General features: G+C 38.5%; 1 protein-coding gene and 1 pseudogene across 1 annotated transcript; one reads left to right on the top strand and one right to left on the bottom strand.

The window, feature by feature from the left end:
* Positions 1 to 8,119: 8,119 nt before the first annotated feature.
* Positions 8,120 to 13,926, bottom strand: LOC104425338 (annotated as a pseudogene).
* Positions 13,927 to 20,557: 6,631 nt separating this feature from the next.
* On the top strand, positions 20,558 to 20,935 carry LOC120290553 (glycine-rich protein 5-like). Its single transcript, XM_039306850.1, has one exon. It carries the CDS (start codon positions 20,558 to 20,560, stop codon positions 20,933 to 20,935), a length of 378 nt encoding a protein of 125 aa, XP_039162784.1.
* Positions 20,936 to 25,159: the final 4,224 nt, after the last annotated feature.

Raw genomic sequence — 25,159 nt, 5'->3', positions numbered from 1 at the left:
ATGATATACTTCGACTACATTATGAGCTCGACTGTTATGTCTGATGGGCATACGGAACCTTAGGGAGTGAAAATCACAAACCCGCCGCTCTTGCAAAATGAACTTCGTAACATTAACTTTAAAGTAAGATTGGCTCCATATACTCTATCAAAAGTCAAATAAGTCTATCCATCATCTTTTGACCTTTTCTCTTTTAAATTTCAAAAGTAGAAGTTAACAACACCCTTCCCCCTTCTCCTTACAAGTAGATACTCGAAAACAAATACATATCTTCATAATTTTAAGCCATGTGCTCCTTTCTTATACCATGTTGTTAATTTTACTAATTAATAATAAGACTTGGCATGATATTAGGTCTCCAATTACTACACTTTTAGTTAACCAAATTATATAGCAACTACATGCAATTTCCTCCAATAATCAATAACAAAGCAAATAAAACAAAATTGAGCAAGGAAAAGACAACATAGCCCTTCTACATCTACTGCACTCATAGTTGGCGAGATCGTTGATCTATTGCAAACATTGCCTCTAATATTTGGTGTTGAAACCCTCTTGACTTTTATGGGTGTAAAATCTATAAGTGACTTGATTACGTCATTTGTTGAACATTTTCAACTATTTCAACTATTAAAAATCTCTTGGCTTTTATTGGTGTAAAGTTCTATTTGTTCGATATAACATATGAAAGACAAAACATGCATAATACCTTCCATAGATTTCAAACTCTTAGGTATTTTCCTGAGAGAGTTTCAGCACCACATATTAAAGGCGATGTTTGCAACGGACCAACGATCTTGCCAAATGTGAGTGCATTAGATGTGGAAGGGCTATGTTGCATTTCCTTGCTCAATTTGACTTTATTTGTTTTGTTATTGATTATTGGAGGAGAATTGCGTGTAGTTGCTGTAAATCTGGTTAACTAAAAGTATAGTTATTAGAGACATAACATCACACCAAGTCTTATTGTTAATTATTGAAACTAACAACATGAGATTAGAACGAAGCACGTGACTTAAAATTATCAAAATTTGTATTTGTTTTTGAGTATCTATTTGCAAGGGGAATGGAAAGGGTGTAACTACTACTTTATTTTGAAATTAAAGGAAAATGTCAAAAGATGATGGATAGACTCATTCGACTTTTGATAATGGATAAAGTTAATGTATGAAGCTCATTTTGTTTCTTCTTTTTTTCTACCTAAGGTTTTTTTATGAGCTCCGATTCATGGTGATTGCCTTAGTCTGTGAAATGATTCCAGGTCATATATATCTTCAAACATAACGTATTTTCTACTGTAACTAAAGCTTTTACTTCCTAGTTGCTGGTGGAAACTTTTTCAAATTTCTTAAGCATTTCATCGTCAAGCATCAACTCTTTCATTTTTATGTTCTAAGCTAAATCATTCTTAAGGTTTTCATCTTCTCTCAAGTCAACATATCATTTTGTAACATTTTCCTCTCCAACGACAAATGAAGTTATACAAGCCAGAAAGTGTGTGATAGTGTTCAAAACTTGATTTCCTATATCAATAAAAACCCATATAGCTGTGAGCTCCACTGGATCTACCTAGGACAAAATTACTATACGTATATAATCCATCGAATTATCACACCTCTTGAAATCTAAATGCATGTATAATGAGTCATTGTAAGGTGAAGATTGGATACTTGTGTTCGTGAACTCATCATCATAGAATAAGCTAAGTCCTTAAATTCCTTGTTATTTAGAAACCATCGACGTAAAAGTTAGTACAATTTTTTTTTGCAAAATTAGTCATCTATTCACCACATATTCCACATTAGGAACGCAAGACATGATAATAGGGGAATTTAAGACAAAAAAATCCTAAAACTATTCTAATTAATTTGCAATTGTTGCTTGTTTAGATAAGGCTCTTCCATACTAACCCCACAAGAATATACTTGAAATTAAGATCCGTAAGGACTCATGCTACTCTTCTTTTTTTTGCAATGCAATGTGTTTTTGGAGGTTCTAAGGATACCAAAACTCTTTTTTATGCCACTGTTATGAGAGATAATATTCTTACTCTTTTTCAAAAGTTACATTTGCAATTGTTGTGTCAAATCTACATTTTTAAGTGATTATCATTTACTTTAAACAATGATATTTTCTTAAAAACTTAAAAATATGGAGAAATAAGTTCACAGTGTATATATAACATATTTCTTAAATTTAGGATGCACGTGTGATTTGTGTTACAAAAATCCCACATCGGAGTATTGTTGTAATGTAAAATAGTTAATATATCTTATTTGGCCCATAGCTCATTAACTTAAAGTAAAATTGTGAACCCAATTTGGTATATATAAGTTCACTCTAAACTAGTAATGATCTACATTGCCTTGACTCTATTTTAATTGATTGCAATTTGCTTGTTTGGATAGGGTTCTTCTATACTATAGATAGGGTTCTTTCGTATAAACTCCTACAAGAACATACTTGAAATTAAGATCATAGAAGCTCCCGCTATTCTTCTTTCTTTTATAATGCAATGTGCATTTCGAGGTTTTAAGGATACTGAAACTCTTCTTTATGCCACTGTTATGAGAGACAATATTCTTATTCTTTCTCAAAAGTTAGTCCAATTGTTGTGTTAAATCTACATTGGAGTGATTATCATTTACTTTAGACAACATTATTTTTCTTGAGAACTTAGAAGTATGAGAAATTGGTTCACAATGTATACATAACACATTTCTTAATGTTAGGAAGCATGTGTGATTTGTGTTAGAAAAATCTCACATCGAAGAATTATTGTATTGTAGAGTAATTAATATATCCTACTTTGCCCATAACTCATTGGCTTAAAAAAACATTGTGAACTCAATCTGGTATATTTAAGGTTACCTTAAGTTAGAAATGATCTGCATTGTCTTGACACTATTTTAACTAATTGCAATTATTGCTTATTTGGATAAGGTTTTTCCATACAATAGATAAGGTTCTACATTTCAGTAATTATCCTTTACTTTAGACAACATTATTTTTCTTAAGAACTTAAAAAGTATGAGAAATGGATTCACAATGTATACATAACATTTTTTTTTTTTTAAAAGGATACACAAGTGATTTGTGTTAGAAAAAATCCCTCATTGAAAGATTGTTGTGTTGTAGAATAGTTAATATATCCTACCAGACCCATAATTCATTGGCTTAAAGTAACATTGTGAACTTAATCTAGTATATTTAAGATTACCCTAAGCTAGTAATGATTTGCATTGCCTTGACATTATTTTAACTTATTGCATTCGTTGTCTATTTGGATAGGGTTCTTCTGTACTTAACCCCTACAAAAAACGTACTTGAAATTAAGATCCATATGGGGCTCCTGCTATTCTTCTTTTTTTTGCAATACAATGCATGTTTTGAGGTTTCACGGTTACTAGAACTCTTCTTTATAAGATAATATTCTTACTATTTCTCAGAAGTTATGTTTTCAATTATTGTGTCAAATCTACATTTGAGTAATATCATTTACTTTAAACAAAATTATTTTTCTTAAGAACTTAAAAATATGGAAAAATGGGTTCACAATGTATACATAGCATATTTCTTAATGTTAGGATGTATGCTTGATTTGTGTTAGAAAATCTCACATCAAAGAGTTGTTATGATGTAGTGTAGTTAATATATCCTACTCGACCCATCTTATTAATATTGTGAACCCAATTTGGTATATTTAAGGTCATTCTAAGCTAGTAAGGATATGCATTATCTTGACGCTATTTTAATATATTACAATTGTTGCTTGTTTCGATAGGGTTCTTCCATACTATGGATAAGGTTCTTCCCTACTAACCCCTACAAAAACGTACTTGAAATTAAGATATGTATGGGCTTCTGCAATTCTTCTTTCCTTTGTAATGCAATGAGTATTTTGAGGTTTCAATCAGAACTCATTTTCATACCACTATTATGAAAGATAATATTCTCACTCTTTTTCAAAAGTTATGTTTCCAATTGTTGTGTCAAATTTACCTTTGAGTGATTATCGTTTACTTTAGACAACATTTTTTTCTTATGAACTTAAAATGTATGGAAAAATGGGTTCACAACGTATACATAATACATCTCACATCAGAGAATTGTTGTGATGTAGAGTAGTTAGTATATCCTAATTGGTCCATAACTCATGACTTGAAATAACATTGTAGAGTAGATATTGGGCTTTTGTTGTGTACTCCCAACAACAAATGAGTGCTACAACAGGTACTAGCCAAATTTTGTTCCATTGACGTGTCTATAGCAACAAAAAGGTTTCATCACTAGCTCATCTATGTGGACAAATTATATTTGTTGCCTTGCATTATAGCGACACTACTTGTTTTTTAGAGACCATAAAGACTAGAAATTGAAAAAGTGGACATTATTGAGTATCAAAGGGCATGTAACATATTGAATATAGTTTTTGTGTCGCTCACTTATTTCCATGAAAGAAAGAGTTAACAAACAAAAAGGCCGTATGATGACTGACAATAATCGCTACTAAAAGTCCAAAGAACTATTGAAGTATGCATATGTTGCGACCTCCCCCAAACAGTGCCTTACTTAAGGATTGGCTAAATGATTATTAAGCCTAGACTCAACTTGAGCTTTCCCAAGTCCTTACCAATTCGCGACTTAAACTTCAAATTATTAACATGCAACATCATTTTTAGTGGGTCAGTGAGAATCCCAAGTTAAGTATCAAGAGAATCACTTATTCCTACAAAGAAAAAAACATAGATTTGGGGACTTGATTACCCTAGAGTATTCCAACTCTGTTTTGGTACATTTTCTTTCTTATTCAAAAATATTTGACAGGCAGCTTGGATTGATTTTAAACTATACACTAACATGAGGTAATCATGTAGGTGCGAATGTAACAGCTAATAATCAAAGTAGTAAATAAATTTCAAGGAAAAGCATAATAACATACCTCAAAGCAACATAAGCATTTGCAATATTAACTGGAAAAACACACATTCAACCTAAATATGATTTTTAATTAGCACGCAATTCCACTCAAATCTGTTTTAGGGTTTTCTTGTATTTAAATGAAAGCTAATGCTAACATGTAATGCAATTACTTCAAATGCAATGATGTTTAAAGTATATCTATCATAATACGACATGCAATTTCTAATTAAAGTGCTCTACATGACTTGCAATTGGATTAAATGAACCTAGCATGCAATTCTTAAATGATGTGCAGTTTATGAACCTAATACTATGTGACATGCATATGACATTTTTTGTATTTTTCATTAAAATTTGTAACCAAAAAATAATGAAAATGAATTACCAAGATTAAGATATTATTAAACTCAATTTAAGAATTAACTATGCCAAATCGTAATTTAAATTGGAATATTATCTTAACTAGATATAGTTTATCCTAAGGAGAAGGACACTATAAGTGCCAAAATTTGTGTACGGTCATTTTGGTGCCAAAAGTTTTTCTTTTTTTACTTAGTTAAGTGTCACTTAAAAAAAAAGATTATTTTAGTACCGACTCTGATCTGGTTTAATAGAAACTCGGCGTGTGCATATTTGATTAATTTCTTAATCTTACGCGGCTTGCCAAGTGTGCTTGATCAGCATATAACCCTAAACGACGTCGTGTAATATGTTAAAAAATGATCACTTTAGTGCCAGTTATTATTTAAAAATGATCACTTCAGTGCTAGTTATTATTAAAAAATAATCACTTTAGTGCTAATTATTATAAAATAGTGATCACTCCAGTGTCAATTATTGTTAAAAAAATGATCACTTCAATACTAGTCATTATTAAAAAAATAGTCACTTCAACGTCAAAATTAATGAAAAAATAATCACTTCAATGCAAAAAAAAAAAAATGCCATTTCAAATAAAATTTTAAATTAAAAAAACCATGTAATTTCTTTAATCGAATTTCGTCAAGACACTTTTTCTCCGATTTGGCAATTAAGTGAATCGGCAAAAAAAATTTGTACTAAAATGAGAGCCATACACAACTTTTAACACTTCTAATGTCATCATCCCCCCATTGTAACATACAATTTATCAATAATGCAATGTTATCTATAAAGATCTACCCCTTAATCTTATCCATTATCTAATCTAAGCATGCAAGTCTATTTAAAAGATTTTCTAAAATCTACATTAATCCAATCTAATATATTTTTTTTATAACTTATTTAGATAAGAACAAAATCAAATCGAATCAAACATGGCAAAGATAAAATCAAATCAAATAAAGATAGTATTCGCATCAAATCCATTCAAATTTGGAAATTGATAAAATTGACAAATCGTATTTATAGCAAGAGATTGGATTGGCTGTGTATCTCGAGTATCGACCATGCAGGCGTTAATGATTAGAAAGTTATTCCTAATTCGAATGATACCCAGAATCTTAGAGATATGCATGTTGGATAACAATAATTCAAAATAGGTAACGAAATCAAATACTCAAATATTGGATCAGACAATTACCTATTCGAATTTTGAGTTCCCAAACTTGGACCGCGGACGATGGCCGGCGGTGAACTTAGTGTGGCTGACGGTAGTTGGTTGCTCGCAATGAGGGACTCCTCGATGTCCACCTCGGCAAGGTTGCTTGCAGTAATTGATGTTGACCAAGAACAAGCCGACGGTGTGGACTTGTAGCGCTCGCGAGGAGGCAACCGCCGCATGTGGTTGCTCTCGGAGATCGACGGGGTCATGGAGCTAAGCAGCCGCAGCAGTTGTTGCACATCACTGAAGACCTGCAAAGAATGGATCGAGCTCGGCAAGGAGATGATTCACGGCGGCTCAGGGGCCTGTGTTGTGGACTGCCGGGCGTCGGGATGTCCAGAACCGAACGGGAATCCGAGCTGCGTTTGACGTTCAGTAAACCTGCAGGAAAAAAAAAGAAGGAACCATTTGCTACGAATTGCCAAGGATTCCCAAGCTGCTGACGATGGTGTGAAGAAGAGATACCACGGTGCAAGAGCGGCAATGAAATCACAATAGTGTGAAGAAGAGCCCCCGGTTCGACGTGGAATCCCTGACGCAACAGCAGTGGGAGAACGTCGGCCGTCCTCTAAGCCGCCGGCGCAAGTTCGAAGTCGAGAAAAGGAAAACCAAAGAGAGCAGAGAGTCAAGCAACGTCGATACGATACGCGGGGGCGAACCGAGCGCTGATTGAACCGACAGAAAGGACGAAAAACGAAAGCCGGAGATGGAGTGAATGCGTACCGAGGGAGCTCGATCGGAGTATCTGAGGATGAGATCGGAGATGAGAGAGGATGGTGCCGGTTTTGTCGAGCAAGAACGCCGTGGAAGATGCGCTCCGAAATGCGGAAACGGAAAGAGGAGAAGAAACGTGGCTACGGAAAACGCGGGTGGTTCTCCGCCACGCGTGGCGGAGCAGTTTGTACGAGGAAAAACCGTCGCTCGGTTCAGCCCCGAAATCTAATCTTGGCCTTCTTTGCGCCAAAGAAACTTTATTCCCTAGCTTGAAAACAGAAAGATATGCATTATCTTTAACGGGAAACTTTTAATATCTCTTCAAAACCGCAATCTTATCCGGTAAAATTGCTCTTCGAGTTTGCTCCCAAAATAAATCAATTTTCCAGCGTGGCATCATATATGAATTTTGGTTTATCCAAAGGAATAATGGGTTTGGCCACGTTGTTAGCTCATGAACTCATTTCAATTTATTAAATTCAAAATCATTCAATTAAGTCCATCCGCGGTCAATCCAATAAATGAAAATGTTCCTCATAATTTATGTGTAATTTAATTAATATTTTTGACATGGGATTGGAGTTGTTCCCTAATTTTTTTTATCCAATAAACGACCAATTAATTGGTCAAAATTTAGATGTCACCGGTGTATAGTCTTCGCCAAAGACATAAGCTTTACCTGCACATAGCGCAATGGTGACGGATCATAATAGGTCTGTAAAACCCTGCTAGATTAATCCGCCGTTTTTTGTCGGTCGTTTGTTATCTTGTGGGCAGCCTTCATGATTGGATAAAACGACGTATGTCCGTAGGCAAAAAGAGACCTATGCCAATAAATTGTTCTGTCAAGATAACTTGCCCTGCCTAACAAACAACGTGGTGCCCATTTTGGCCGAGGGAAGCAAACGAGAAATAGTTGAGCTTTATATACAGCAGGGGGATGAACTGAAGAAGAAATCTCAGTAATGTGTATCAATACTGGACACCTCCCATGTTAATTTGACTATAAACAATGAGCAAAAGATGATAAAAAAAACCGGGATATTTAAGGCTGTGACCCGCTCTAGTAAAGCATTGCCCTCCTGCTTCTCCGCCTCGGCCTAGACGATGATTTTTCCTTCCTGTCCCCTGGGAATTCCCACTTCAATCACACCGTCCCATGAAGAGGTGACCATCAACGGGTAAAATGGATGCCAACTGCAATCCCTTACAGGTTCGTCATGATGACCGAGTCTAGCAACTTGATGACCACTCACCTAGATGAAGCAATCAAATTACTCGAGGTAACACGAGGATAGCTGAAAATGCAACTCCCCACTTGAGGTCTTACACAATTCCCACCAATCATTATGAGAGATATCCTTAAATAGTTCAAATCAGGAGAAAAAAACCGAATACAGATTTTAGATTCATGACTCAGTTGATTTCTCACAGCCTTTGACGCGCCACGTGAAAATTTATTCAAATCCTCATATTTTCCAGAACCAATAAGCAAACACAATTTCTTTGCTCATGGTAGTTGTTACCTACTCTTAAAATTACCTTTCTACAGGAGATTCTCATCAGATCCAGTGCAGCATGAAAATTTAAGTGAATGAAGATATAATCCATAAGGTAGTAAGGGAGGGTGGTACCAGATCATATATATAAACTATAGAGTCACCAGATCCAGTGTAGATATACTTCTGACCAGTGCTGCAATAAAGGAAAAGAACAATCAGTGAACAATACAATATCAGCAGGAAATTCTCATCAACCAGTGTCAGCTTTGTGAAATGGGCTCGTTTAGCAACTAGTATAGACATTTGTTACTTGAGAACCAACAACAGAGGGAGAATTCACAGAGATTTTGCCATAAAGAAGAGGGCTCCTTTGGTTCATTACCTATATGCAGGGGAGAAGTAACAGCGTATCAGAGTATACAACACTGAGTGACCTTTATATGTAGCCACCGACTGATCGTGGGGATGCTTCAAGTTTCTTTCTTCCTCTGGGTAGTCCGTCAACCTGTAATCCCAATAAATGTCTCTTGGCCTGGGGCTGCTATATCATAAGAGAAAACTATACTTGAGAATTAACTATCCAAGGAACGAATTCAATTTCTAGAGTGACAAATATGTGAATAATCACTTGCAAAAAATTCTATGCGAGAAGAGACCCAATGTCTTAAAAAACCACCGGTGAGACCGGCCAATAATGTGTGCATGCGTGAGAGAGAGAGAGAGAGAGAGAGAGAGAGAGAGAGGGAGGGAGGGAGGGAGGGAGGGAGGGAGGGAGAGGGAGGGAGGGACCATCAAGAATGAAAAGACATAATAAAACCTACAATGCTGGACTAGTTGAAGTCATCTTTCGTATATCCCATAGTTTGGTAGACTGATCCTTTCCATTTGAAATGAGGTAGCGTCCATCTCCACGACTATCAATAAATGTATAGCCTTCTAGATGTCCTGTCCCAGCTGCTTGTCCTGTTGTAAAAAGACGACGGTCCAGACCTAGAGAGAATTCATTCACTTAGAAAGCAGAATGCAAACACCAAGAGTTCACTTTTGCTAACATATAAATTACAATGAATCTGACTTATTTGCATACAATTTCCATTGACAACTTTAACAGCGAATGTTATGCCAAACAAAACTGTTGATTATGATAATCAGAAGTGCATACCTGCAATACAACAGGGTGAAATAGTACGTTTTTCACAAAGTTTTATATTTCGTTCACAGAGATAGCTTTCTCCTAATTATTTATGCATGTTAAATAGTCCAGTCAACCAATAAAGAGCAAAGGTTCATCTCATCTTCAAGGGAGAGATACTGTAAAGCTGCACAACTCAATTTTTTTTTAGTACCTAGGTATTCAATTCTCCAACGGGAAACAGATAGTTGTAAACGCATTCCCTTCAAATTCACTAACAAAGTAGGTGCCTAAAATTTACATATAATCATCTAGAAAAATGGAGACATAAATACCAATTCAAGACCAAACCACTTAAGTGATAATCAAATTTAGTTTCTTGATTTGAGTAGCAAGCTAGACCCTTGACTGAGCCGAAAACATCATTTCCAAAACCATGGATGGCTCCCTTCTTCATGCCAAGCTTTTTTTGGAGAAAAGTCATCAGGCACACTAAGAAATTGGGGTTTCTGTCAACAGAGTCGTCACATTACATCCCCCACCCTCATCAGCAAAAGACAAAGTAGTCACAAAAAGTATTAGTCAAGTTCACTCACTTCCTCCAAAAGAAGGTGATCATATTTACCTTACAAAGATGATCATCACTTCCAGAATAAATAACGTGGCCGCTTTCATCCGCAAAGCACACGGTGTTAACATCAATCTGCATTATGCTAACAATTTTAAGTATAAGACAGTAGCTTTTAGCATCTTATGTCTTGTAGTCATGCAGCCAGAACAGCAGGGATATATGAAGAATACGGAGACATATAAGAATGTACACCAAAGGAAAAACCCAGCAAAAGTTAGTTCAAATTCAAATTCTTGAAGACTCAGATCAACCTTGTTAAATTGATGGCATCAATCTCACTCTTCATCATCCTTTTCAGTAAGTCTTTTTTCACTTCATGCTAGAACATTACCTGGAAATATTCTCCTAATAAGCATGATCAGTTTTTATCTTAACTTTAGCGCTTATCCTAGTGAGCTACCATAAGGATCAGAAACAGATCATTTTAGGATGATAGCCAAAGCTTGAAATTTCATGCTGCCCAAAATTCAAGCTATGTAAGTGTGAATAAGACGAATAGCCAAAGTCGAGAATAAAGGAACAAAAATTACCATGCTAATTAAGCAAAACTAGTTATGGAGAAAAACAGAAAAAGAGTACCTCTACTCTTTGACACGATAAATATAAAATCTAATTAAACAAGAATTCCGCATGTGAAAGAAGGGGTCTAGTGAGAGCCAGACCCAAACCAATAAAAAAAGGGGGGGAAATGCACGTGAGCGTTTCGATTCATTCAGTTTAAATATTTAACATTTAGCATATCAAACTGATGCCCAATTGTTCTGATTAAATGAAAGCATATCCATTGAAAGGTTGGCATACCTCATGAGCTGGAATTTGAAGGCCAGTCTTGTTTGCTGCAAGATCATATACATACATTGCCCCATCACCACTTGCAGCAACAAGCTCTCGCCCATCAGTTGAGAACTTCACGGAGAAGATAGAAAAATCTTCATCATCGTCATTGTCATCAGGAGAAAAATCCAAGCCATCATGTATTTCCTGCATAGAGAGGACTTGCAGCATGAAAAGAGTAGTTTTATCTATCAGATATGGATAGCTCGCTACGTAATGAGAAAGCAACAAAGCAACCAATGAGGTTGAAAAGTACTTCACCTTCCAAGTCCCAACCTAAGAATAAAGTTAAACTGAATTCTTTAGATGAAGTTCCCATGCTTCCATATGATGTATTATGTCACACACTGATTGAACTGCAGTAAATCAATGTGAGACTGTCTTATATCTTGCCTCATCTAATTTGCATTTAAAATTATGAGACATGATCTAACTGAATGATCCCATTTCAAAGAGAAATTCCTGTCCTATTTATCTAGAGGTAATTTAACAGAAGGTTCCAATTCAAAAGCAAAATTCCTACCTGATTTATTCCTAAAAAAATCTTGACACGCGACAGGAACATCATCGAGCACAATATTATTTCGCCAGTTTAAGGATTCCCAATTATCATCTTGCATAATAGTTCCATCCGAATTAAATTGTTTGTATGGATGTATAATAACAGAATTCCATTAAACATTTTGCAAAACAGTCCACAAAATTCTGCAATGCACAACATACTCCTTTGTAGTTTGAAATTTGGGATAAAGATTTCAAGGTTTCAAGATTTCCAGATCACATAGTCACAGACATACCGTGACATTCGCAAGTGACTCTGTTGCAGCAGATTCAATATTAACAGTGTGGACAAGAGGTGACATACTAGAATAGACCTGCAAAACAGAGACTTGGCTGAGCTGCTTCACAAAGAAACCATCAACTTATTTCATGAAAGTCTAAACAGAAGTTCCATCAAAAGAAGAAACTAAAAAGAGATATATATGACTCAATGAAACTTAAAAAATGTACTTCCTTCATAGTAAGATAATCCTACATGGAAAAGAAAAGTGCACAATATATGAATGTTTAAAGGTTAGGAGGGACATCGGTTGTCCAAAAAAAAATTCAAATGACATGGAGATCAAATCAAAGAACTAATGTGATAATGTGCTTCCTTGTCGGAAGACCTTTACAAACTTACGAGGTAACGTTGGTCAGGAGAAAGAGAAGTGTCGGTAATCGTCCACCTCAAACTTTTTGCTAGTATGTCCTTCTGAACTTTCCAGCCCTTATCCACATTGTATATCCTAATATGGCTCCCCTGTAATGGTAACAAGCAATGAATTAACAGTAAAACAGCATCACATAGAAACAAGTGTGCTTATAAACTTAATTTGACAAGACCACAAAGTGAACTCATAATGTGGCATTTAATTTGCCAAATGCCATAGGAAGCTAATGATTACCTGAAAGCCTGCCACAAACAGTGAACCATCAACAGAAAACTGGGAAACATATGCACGGGTTTGCAAAGAGAACCTCCCTCTCCCCGAATAATTGCTCTCTCAAGCAGCCAACATTCCCAGGGTAGAGACAGGCATTTTCAATCCGCCCACCGTAGCCTTTCTCAAATGTTCACTGGGCTCGGATCTGAGCTTCGTCAACTGAGCGATCTCCTGGTCTAAGTCACCTGAGTTTCCGCCATATCCTAGAACTCCATGGGAATGGGTACCAGAAGTCTCCTCGTTGCAAACTCGTTTACCCTTGGCAAGCCGAGACATTGCAAACCTAAACTGCAACCCAGCTGTTGTGCATTTGTTTGCCTGTAACTGCATTTAAGAATCTGTTGACAAAAGTATCCTCCACGGTGGAGAATGTACAACAGTGAGACTTGACCCAATATTCAACGAGGCAAATCCTGCAGATGACAGAACAAAGTCAGACTTAATTGCCAGTTCTGCACCTCATCAGAATCAAGATGCCAAACTCCCACAACTACCCCTTTAATAGAGCTCAAGAGAGATCACTAAACTTCATGAGCACTAAGTTACTCATGAAAATGTCAACCAACGCCATCAGTGCAATCCTCATAAGCTCTCTCAAGCTGGCCATCAAAAGAACAACCCATCATGAACACATCATGAAAACCATTATCGCCTCGGAACAAGGTTGGGGACCGGGAATACAATCTGTCCAACATCCCATCTCCTTTCAATCACAATCAATCAAGAAAATGTCAAAAATTCCGCAATTTGTCAAGTTTCAAGCCCCATAACTCAATGCCACCAATCAAACAATCCTAAAAGGTTCGGTCTTTAACTCCCTGAAGAAACGGGAGAGGAATTTCAGTACGACCCTCCAAATGTTTCAACGTTAGGACCTCAGCATCATCGAAACCAGGGAGGTTTAGGTCGACCAAGAACAACCCATGATTCAGCGCACGAAGAAAACAAAGCGACCGGGACAGAATCAGAGCAGAACATCATCACTCTCCCGGCAAAAGCCGAGAGAGAACCTCCTGCAGGAGGGTTGGAGAAAGAAACCGAACAAGGGTATGATTGGAGTCTCCCGGAGGTTTTAGACAAAGGGTTTTATTATATCTCCGCAGAGGAGTGCGTGTGCGAAGACGTAAGAACTATGGAAGAAGTGCGTCACGCTCAGTCTCCTTTTTAGGGGTGAGCATGGTCCGGTTAATCTGTACCACCCCTAACTCTAGGACCAAACTATACAGTATCGTTCCTCAATTTTTAGGATCGAGAATCAACCCTATTGGGCAGGACCAAGAACTGACCGACCCAATGAGTTCAGTCCGGTTCAGCGTCAACCCGGGACCGATCAATAAATTTTTTCATCTTATTTTTTATACTCCCTAAAAAAGCAAACCTACACATTCAAATTACACATTAATCGACAATGCAGAATTGTGCAACCAAATTATAAATACCAATACATATTTAGCAAATTTAAGATGACACCCTGCTAACCGCTCATCGAGATATGGGACAAGATGGAAAGTTCTTGTAATCATCTATCTTTAATATTCATAACACCCTATGCAAAAGCGTTTTCCTACATTTGATCATGTAGAATCCACTCAACTAAAAAATGAGCTTCACACCACTTGACTAACATTTGATCATGTAGTGTCCACTCAACCAAAAAATGAGCTTCACACCGCTTGACTAGCAAATCACCGTAGCAAGAATGTATTACTCTACTCTTCAAAACTTCTACCATTTGACACAAATTGAAAAGCAAAGTGTAGTTGAAATACTTAATATAAACCATGAATATATAACTTCACATCTTGTTAATTCACTTGAACTTCTAAATACCTGAAAACAAAACAAGCGACACATAATTAATACTCAACAAAAGTTTTAAATTGAAATTACTATTAGTGCTATTGATAGAACATCTCAATATAATATAATATAAAGACATTTAACTTAAGTTTGAATATATAAAAATTATAAATAATATAATATAATATAATATAATATAATATAATATACGGGGTTGGTCCAGGATTAGACCGACCCAAAATTCTTAGGACCGAGGACCAACTCGTACAGTGTTGGTTCTGAAATTTCAGGACCAATGACCGACTCAGTCCCCTTGGGAACCGGACTAGGACGGGCAAGGTTGGGCTGGTCTAGGGTCGGTCCAGGGTCGACCTAGACCGTTGCTCACCCCTACTCCTTCTCCTTCTTGCACTGTTGGTCTCGATTTCGGCAAAAAGGAGCTCCGACAGCCGGATCCCGTCGCGGCACATGCGACATGTACGTAGTCCGAGCCTTTGCCGGGCGACGGAACGAAACGGGCGGGCAGTAAAGATCGATCCATGGTCACGCCGTGCACAACTTGATCATCCAAATTTGGTACAAAGACGGCGTTCACTGGAGAATCCATCTCTCAAGCCACACATCAAAAACCCCATATTTAAGATTTATCTCAAGATCCACCTCTTGTATGGAATAAAACCTGAATTTTTTTTTTTTTAATTATGTCTATCATAACATATTTACTCCAATTTAAATTTAGACAAAATACATCGCAAGTGCCAAAATTTTGCGCAGGAAACATTTATAGTATGTTTTGTAATAATTCTGTTTTCAAAATAATTTTTTATTATAAATGATTTTTTTCCGATTCTGTTATCATGAACAATTTTTAAATAAAAGAACACGTTTGATATACAAATTTATATTCTCTTAATAGAAATGTGTTTTGGAAGAATTCTTAAATTTTTTATTTATGTTAATTTTTTAAAACTCTTTTTTATATATATATATATATATATATATATATATATATATTTCTCTTTTTCCTTTTTTTTTCTTCTTCTTCCTCCTTCTTTGTAGCTGGCCGGCCGCCGTGGCCGGTGAAGGTCCGACGAACTCTCCGAGGCTTGTCAAGCTAGGGCGAGGCCTCGCTTGGCCATGGCATGCCTCAACGAGCTCGCCTAATCGTCGTCGCCGGCCATCACCGACGGTGGCGACGGTTAGTTACCAACCGAGACCGGAAGGAAGAAGAAGAAGAAGAGAGAAGGAGAAAAGAAAGCAAAAAGAGTTGGGCTTGATTCTTAAAATTATTCTCAAGAACAAAAAGCAACTTTTCTACTTCTTAATTCTGTTCCAAATTTAATTCCGAGAATAAAAAAATATATTATTGTTCCTGGGAACAAAAATTTTATCAAATAGATTTTTATTTTTATTTTTGTTCCAAAAAACAAAATAATAGAATCGGTTGTTTCAAGGATAGTTACTAAACATGGCCTCAAATACCAAAAAGTTTCAAAAGTTATATTTAAGTGCCAAAATCGAAGAAGAATGTAATATTTAAGTGCCAACAATGAGAATTCCAATTAAAGTGCTGACTGGGCATTTTTTAGTGACTTTTTTACTGACATGGCAATTAAAAAAAAAACTGTCCACGTGGCGCTATAAGCCCCTAAATTATTTTTTAATATAAATATTAATTTAAATAATTTTAAAAACTAAATTAAAGAAAAAAAGGGAGCCATAGTTTTGGTGAAGGCCTCCATAGAAAATATTTCATGTCTTAACATACCCCCACAAGATGGATGTTCCATTGGAAATGCCATCTTGTCTCGTAATTTATTGTCCACGCCCTAACAACAGTTTTGTGAGAATGTTGGCAAGTTGATCATGGGTGAAAATATGGGAGACTTGCATCTTGCCAACTTTAAGAAATTCCCTCAATGTCCACCGACTTTAGAACCAACGGGAATTACACAAGTTAGTGCAATTCTCAATGGTGTGAAGCATTGTCATATGAGATCAATGGCCTTATTCGTAACCGGACTTGGAAACTAATACCTTTTGATTTATCTTTGAATGTTGTAGGTTGCAAATGGCTTTATTAGATAAAAAGACATGTGGACAGCAGTATTAAGAGGTACAAGGCACGTTTTGTGACCAAAGGTTTTCACCAACAACCGGGCCTTGATTACACAAGTTAGTACAATTCGGGCCATCTTTTCATTGGCTCTAATGCTTGAATGGACATTGAAACAGGATGTCAATAATGCCTTCCTCCAACGAACTCTCTAGGATGAGGTCTACATGTCGCAATCGCCTAGTTTTAGAAACCTAGAAAAACCAACGCCCGTTTGCGAATTCCGCAAAACCATATTTGGGTTAAAGCAAGCTCCGTAGGCTTGGTACAATGATCTAGGTTCATTCCTTCTCGTAAATTCATTTATCAATTCAAAGAATGACAATTCATTGTTCATTTACTCACATGGTGGCATGCAAGCCTATTTTTCAGTGTACGTAGATGACCTCATTATCATAGGAAGTGACCAGAACTTTGTTTTGGACTTCATCACCGCTCTCTCTAATCGGTTCTCAATTAAAGACTTGGGGCCACTAAATTTTTTTTTTCTTTTTAAAGAATTGAAGTCATTCCTACTGTTGTACTTAATTAGTACATTCATGATGGAGCGTAATGAGAATGCACCGTTTCGTCTTGATACACTATGATAGAAAGATTCCCTTTGAAAGGGCATGAGAGACTCATATAAAATTCTTCTGAAGATAACCGTTAACATAGTTGGCAGAACATATGCTCAAGGAAAAAAAATTCCTTTTTTTTCTTGTCCCATTTCCATCAAAGAAAAAGGTGTTCCATTTCTCCTTTACGAGAAAAATTGGCATTTACGTTGTGAAAATTGGATGTTTTCCTTGTGATTACATTCAAACCAACATAAAGTAATTTTGTTTGTCATTCATCGCAATTAAACGATCATTTCGGGGTAAATTGTTCATTGCGCATCAGTAAGAGGTAACTCGTCTTCCGCCGACTTTCTTTCTTACATTGGTATTAGAGCCCGGTTGTGATTTCTGCCTTGTTTTTTCATCGAATTTTCTCGTTACCACTTGATATTGAAATCAAGAGATTGAAATCTACACTGTCTAGATGTTTATTGCTCGGAAATGCAATCTGAATCGTCAAAAACGAACCGAAGCGAAGAACGTGTTTGAGGCCGCGTACACCCATACGGTTTTGGCCATTTTTCGGAACATTTTTTCTACCAAATAAATTTTCAAATATACAGAGTGAAAGTACTCATCGAGACGAGTCCAGTGGTGGGTTGAGCATCACCGGAGCACGCTGAACACGCCTACACGTGTGGCCCAAAGCTACTACATGTGGGCACCATGCGCCAGACGCGTTGGGCACACCCAGGTCGTGAATGTCACGCGCGCGTCGATGAACCGACGTGTGCTGACACCATCCATGATGTCATCCAACAGTCGATAACCATCGGATGACGTCATTGCCAATGGCAGTTGGCCGACTGGTCATCGGCCAGCAACCAGGCCCGCGACCCAACCCCAAACTCAACCCAACCGTTGACTGGTCAACTAGTCCGGTGGTCAAACCGGTCAAAGGACCAGTCGAACTGGCCAAGAGCCTTCTAGCTCGCTAGCACATGTGCCACACGTGCCGCACAATCAGGTGGCACATGTGGGCACGTGAGAGCTTCGATTGGAGCGTAGTTGGTGGTATTTGATTCGTATGGATGTACTCTATACCGGTATAACTATTTTTTATTTTTTGAGTTTTTTAAAGGTATAAAAATGTATAGGGAACCCTAAGTACGCATATTTTTAGGGTATAAATGCATAATTTATTCATTTTTAACTTGTATTTTCTTATGGTTTTGGAAATACAGTAACTTGCTTACATGAAAATGGTATCGCATATGCTGTGTAGAGCTTGGTTTGATGGTAACATTCTAATTCCAAAAAAATTCTAACAATGGTAGGAAATCCTTATTTTTCCATTACATGTTGAATTGCAATTTTGATTGTAGTTGCAGCATGATTATTTTTTGTACATTGGTTCACATCATGCTATGCTTTTGTGTTAATTGAAAAATGTAGAAATTTCATGAGGTCATATAATTATGTTTTCTAGTGGGAATTCGTAGGTTGGTAGAATTCGAAAGAGTTCTCACCTAGAACTTAAAATTTGCGCAAATTAAACTAATTAATGATAATAGAACAATCATACATAGGAGCTGATTGAGATCATAGTGAACTTTCGTTTCTGTATCTTTTGTTAAATTATCATTAATTTGGTTTGTCTTTGCCATATAATAAATATGTGCATTACTTTGAAAAGTATGTTCGTATTGATTTTGCGTTTATTATGTCAATGTGTTATAGCAATTGATTCTGGTTTCGGCATCCAAGACCATTGTGGCTGACCTCAATAAAGATGAGAAGCTGAACAGTAACAATTATGATATTTGGCACTAAAAGGTTCAGTATATCCCTGAGGAGCAAGGAAACTCTCAACCACACCATGGATGAATCTGAGCATAAAACTTAAGGTCAACACATGAGAAATCTAGAAGTTTATCAAGCTTGGAAGAAGAAAAATAGCACTGCTCACATTACATTGGTAAGCTGCATGTAAGATAATCTCATGTGTGAATTTGATAGTTATAATAAAGCCCAAGCAATGTTGGTTGCCTTGAAAGATAAGTTTAGGGGTACATCTGCTACTAAGTTGAGGAAACTCGCCATCAAGTTTGACATATACCGAAAGCACCCAAATATAACGATGAAGCAGCATTTTCGGAAGATGTCAAACATGATTCGTGAGCTGAAATCGGCAGGTCACTTCCTTATTGATGAACAATAAGTTCAGGCTGTTATAAGAACGATAAAGAGCATATGAAGATCAATATGACACATAATATCACTTTTAATTATATAACACGTCATTTAGAATTAGAGGATAAGTGCCTAGAGGTTTAATTTAATGACCCAATTTAGCTCTAGTACAATCAAGCAATCGAGCTTTGCACGACTAGACCTTAGCTGTCATCTCAGTGGGATCCATAATATATTATATATAATATAAAGTACAAGCACCATATGATATTAAGCTATAACGACGGAAGACCCCATAAAAGGAGGGGGAAAGACCGAATTTTTTTAATTAGCCATATTTATTATGAATTTTTTTATCATCCAAACTTCTCAATTTCGTTCGCAGCTCACTCTCGAATTTATTCGGTCAATTCAATTCGTTGGATCAAATTCCACATCGATTTGGGATCTATCAATTAAACAAAGCAAGTTTCTCCCAATGAGGTTGGTGACGATTCTCATCCAGATGATCATTATCATTTAAGTGAGCTTGTGCTTGTCATCGTGATAATTGTTGTGGTTTTATTGCTAGAATATATCCGTTACATATAATGAATTTAAAATCAAGATATTTATCATTTTATAGTAATTTTAGAATTGATTTCACGATTACTTAAATATAGCATTTATCTAGCAAAAGAAGTCTTTCAGATAAAAGTTTATTAATTGCCTTTTGAAACTCTTTTGAATAGGACAATATCAGGTGATCAATAACTACTTGCTCTTCTTTCCACATCTTTTGGGCTCTCGACAAATGATTTATATTCCTAATTTTATAAATGCTACCGAGCATGGCAAATGAATCCATTGCATTCGAAATATAAGAGTGTCATATTCATTATTTCACTACTTTTTTCAAGCACTCTCAAATTCATCACCAACTTCACCAACAATTCATTCCGAGTAATATATTGCAATCGAGCGAGTTGCCATATACAGATACCCAAATGTTCATTACATTCACGGATAACAAAGAGAAGAAGATGAGAGAGAAATCGCTAACCGGACAGGCCAAGATAAATCGATGTTGCGACGCCGAGCGCGTAGACCCCAATCACTAACCAGATGACCTCCTTCGCTCCCCATCGCGATCCCCACCACCCCAATCGGGACCCGCGTCAGCACTGCCCTCCCCGCGCTCTCCACCACGGTGCCAGCGAACAACTCCACCACCCACTCCCTGAACTCGGCCGCCCCAAGCAGCTGGGGCCCGTCACTACCGCCGGAGGGGGGGAGGGGCCGATGGCAGGCGGTGGTGCGAAGGGCGCGGTCGACCTGGGACTGGGAGGGGGGAGAGGGGACCCACCAGGAGACGAGAGGGGAGGAGGAGGAGAGGGAGCAGTGGAGGTGGGCAGCGGCGGAGGAGAGCTAGTAGGGGAAGACGTCATCAAAGGCGTGCTGGGTGAGGGAGAGGCAGTGGGCGTAGGCCGAGTCGCAGGTTGAGTCGAACTCAGGCGAGCCGTGGAGGGAGGACTGGACCCTCTTCTTCGACACCACTATCCCTGCTAGATTAATCCAACCCTGCTAGATTAATCTAACGTTTTTTGTCGATCGTTTGTTGTCCTATGGGTAGACTTCATGATTGGATACAACGACGTTTTTCCGTAGGCAAAAAGAGACCTATGCCCATAAATTGTTTTGTCAAGACAACTTGCCTTGCCTAACAAACAACATCATGCCCATTTGGTTTCTACAATATTTCGTTTGTTTTTTTGTTTTCTCTTTTGCTCTCATATCCAAATTTCTCATTGTTTCATTATCTTTGTAATGTTTACACCCCTATATAAAATTATTCATGTCAATCAAACGATTAATCTTTGTGAGAAACATAGTGAAAGTGCATAAAATGTAGCCGACAAGACAAGCAAATTCACGCTTTCTTTTTTTGATTTTAGCCCTATAAGTAAAAGGATAGTAAGCTTTGCCATTTTTGCTCCATGTGGTTACTGTTCATCATGCTCTCTCCTTCCAAGCGAAACAGACACTGTTCACATTCTGGTTTTGAGCTTGTTCCGGGTGCTTGGGGCGTCCATTTGGGCCGATTTTTGGAGGATAGGTTATTCTAACTTTCCTCTACAATTCCACCGAACGGTTTCCTCTAATTCATCCTACATTTCGAGATCCAAGTTGCCCTAGGCGAACTGGTGTGGGTGATCTGCGGTTTCTGATTCAATCTTGGTTCAGTAGTCCTTGCTGTTCGTTTGGGCTTGATATTTGGAGCGGTAGGTCGCTACTACTCCCCATAGCTTCTGTCCAAGTGTTCCTCCTTCTCTTGATCCACAAGCCCAAAATTTGTTGGCTGGGTGGAGGCCAAGACCGTTCTTGCGAATTCAATTTTATGCTGTGTCTGAGCTTAGGCGTGGGCTGTTCTTGTGCAAGTGTGGGCTTTTCCTTCTTCCATGTTGTCTATTTGGACTTTGGCCAAATCCGTTTATTTATTCTAATGGACTTCTTTGGATAAGTGTTCGGCCTGCATACCAGATGATCGACAAATGGCGTCTTCCATCTCTAGAGTGATTCGCCAGCCCCGTTCGACACAATTTGCAGCTGGCACATCAAGGGGACGAAGTCCCGTGTCCCGCCCTCATGATGGCCAACCTGTGGCACCTCTTGACCAAGCTAAGCATGTCGAACCTTCCTTGCAAACTCCTGCTTCGCGCCGTGCTCAAAGTAGAGCCAGGTCGACTTCGAAGAGACCCCAGTGGAGGGATCAGCAGAAGAGGGACTCCAAACCTCCTCAGTCCCAATCTTGGGCCAATGTGACTAAAATTGTCACCAAGGGCTTCGACTTGGAATACATCCCACCCATTATCATCAACAACAGACCTGTTGTTGAGCTTTCAGATGCTATTCTGGATGCAGTGGATCCTAAGTTCTATGAGTGTCTGGTCGGGTACTTCGTTGGAAGAAAGCTTCCATTCAAGTTGGTGGAGTCCTCCATTAAGAATGCGTGGGGCCCTAAAGTCCTAGAGGTAATGGGGAATGGACAGGGCCCTTATTTCTTCTGGGTTCCTAATGCGGATTATAGAAGGAAGGTTTTAGATGGCGAGCCTATCACGATAGCAAGAGTCCCTCTGATCTCGCAGCAGTGGAAGCCTTCACTGGAGATCATAGAGGACGACCATTCGGTAGTCCCTGTTTGGATTCGTTTGAAGAAACTCCCGACTGCTTTCTGGTCGGCTCAGGGTATAAGTGTTGTGGCAAGTGCGGTGGGTAAGCCGCTTTACGTTGATCTGAGAACAGAGGATAGAAACATGCTGGTATTTGCTCGTGTATGCGTGGAAATCTCAGCGAAGCAGCCTTGCTACGAAACTGTAGAGGTATTAGATCGTGGGAAAAACGAGCATTGTAGAAGTGGAGTATGAGTGAAGGCCTAGTGCCTGCCCTAGATGTGGCGTTTTTGGCCATATTTGTTCTCGTGCCCCTAACCCAGGCATCGACTGAACCTGCAGCCCAACAGGTTAGTGTTCCACCTGTTGTTGCTTCTGGTTGCCCCCTTCCCGTTGTCCCCGTTACGAATCGGGCTTGGGGGGAAGAGTGATCCTCCCCAGCTTTCAAAAGGGCCTGGGTGGGAGTTCGGGAAGGGCGTGTACAAAGCGTTACTCCGAGATTGAGATTGAACCCCCCGCAATTGTTCCTATCTCTCGAACCATTAGCTTCTCAGGCCCTTAAGGGACCTAAATCGGGATGGAAACATGTGAAAGGTAAGAAGAAGAAGAAGATGTATGTGCCTGAGGGAGATGCTAGGATACCTCCTTCAGGCTGGGGTGCTCAGGCTTTGGAGTTGAAGAACCCTGTACCAGCGAAGACTATGCCTCCCGCTTTTTCTGCTAAACCATAGGTACTAGCCCCTGTGAAGATCAATCCCCCTGCTCCTTTTGGAAAAACACAACTTTCTGAGAATGCCCCGAAGCCAAGTAGTGGCTGCCCTTTTCCTATTGCGGGTAGATCAAGACCTCCTGATTCATCTTCTACTCAGCCGCGATTAGGAAATGCTGCTAGTGGTATGGAGAGTGACGTTTATAGCTCCTTTGAGGAGGAACACCTCCTGTCTTGCCCATCTTTTCCGGTCGCTCCTCTTGATCATCAAAAGCCTTTAATTATCCAGGATAAGTTGATGTCTTTATGCCCAAACCTTCCCCCTTTTGCTATGCCTACTTCGGTCCCCAATTGACGCAGGCCTAGCAAGAAAAGGTAACCCCATTTTCTCTGGCTTTTTGGATGTTTGTTGGTTTTTGGAATATTATGGGACTTATGGTCCCCTGAGGAGGGCTGAAATAAGAAGTTGGGTTTCTTCAAATAATCTTTACTTAGTCGTTATCTTGGAGACAAAGGTCCCAGAGCCCCTTTTCCATTCCATCTCTATGAACCTTTTGTCGGGTTAGAGGTGGGAGGCAAACTATGGTTTTTCTCCTCGTAGTAGGATATGGGTTGGATGGAATCCTATTCTAGTGAATTTTGATGTCTCTTCCTTAAATGCTCAAGCAATCCATGGTCATCTAACTTCTTTGTTATCTAATGTGGGTTGCTATATTTCTGTGATCTATGGTGAGCATACTTTTTTGCGCCGACGCCCTCTTTGGCCGACCTCCTCCAGAGAAATAACATTTTGTAGGACTCGCCCTGGCTGGCGGTGGGCGATTTTAATGCTATTAAAGATCCGACTGACTGTATAGGCAGCTTAGACAACTGGATTCCATACTTCGATGAGTTTGGTGATTGTTTAGCCCAAACGAAGTTGGAGGATCTCAGATATGTGGGTCTTTTGTATACTTAGTTCACCTCAGCAGGGGTGAATCGGAAGCAAAGGAAATTGATCGAGTTTTGGTGAACTCAAAGTGGAGACTTGACTTCTCTTTCTCTGAGGCTTCTTTTCTAAATCCAAGTATCTCAGACCACACCCCCATGGTGGTTAGAATGCTCGAACCAGGTCATACAAGAAAGCCCTTTAAATTCTTCGACTTTTAAATGAAGCATCCGGAATTTGACTCTATTGTCAAGCAAGTTTGGGACTCCCTGGGAGTTGGCATTCCTATGTACAGACTTGTAAGCAAGCTAAAAGCTCTCAAAGGCCGTCTTAAACAACTCAAGAGAGAGTTCTTCTCTGATATTTCACTAAGAACTAATGAAGTGAGGAATGCCCCGAAACTTACCCAGCATGCCCTCCATCAAGACCCGACCAGTTCCTATCTTGTTGGGTTGGAGAAAGAACATCGCCGATGCTTTATTGATCTACGAAGTCAAGAGGAGTCTTTTTATAGACAAAAGTCCATGATCCATTGGCTTCAAAAAGGTGATAGAAACACGAAGTTTTTTCACCATTCTGTTAGTAGAAGACAGCTCCGAAACAGGATAATCTCTGTTAAGGATTCTTTAAGAGTACTGGTCACCGATTCGGATAGGGTGCAGCAAGTGTTTGTTTCTTATTTCGCCGACCTTCTTACACTGCAAACTACTCTGATGAAACCTTTGTTGCAGGAGTTGCGGGCTTTTATCAAGTGTCCCCTTACCGATGACTATGTTAGTGATCTATCTTGACCTCTACTTAATTTGGAGATCAGGGTTACTCTTTTTTCCCTCGCTAGAGGTAAGGCCCCTAGCCCGGACGGTTTCACTGTTGAGTTTTTAAAGAGTTTCTTGGCGACAATTGTCCTGTTAGTCTTCGAT

The sequence above is a fragment of the Eucalyptus grandis genome, chromosome 2 (assembly GCF_016545825.1).
Source record: "Eucalyptus grandis isolate ANBG69807.140 chromosome 2, ASM1654582v1, whole genome shotgun sequence".
NCBI lineage: Eukaryota > Viridiplantae > Streptophyta > Magnoliopsida > Myrtales > Myrtaceae > Eucalyptus > Eucalyptus grandis.
The sequence above is the reverse complement of the archived record's forward strand: the minus strand, read 5'-3'. Positions and strand labels throughout refer to the sequence as shown.

Coding starts and splice junctions, on each gene's coding strand:
- LOC120290553 (XM_039306850.1), top strand. CDS start 20,558: ATGACCTCCTTCGCTCCCCATCGCGATCCCCACCACCCCAATCGGGAC.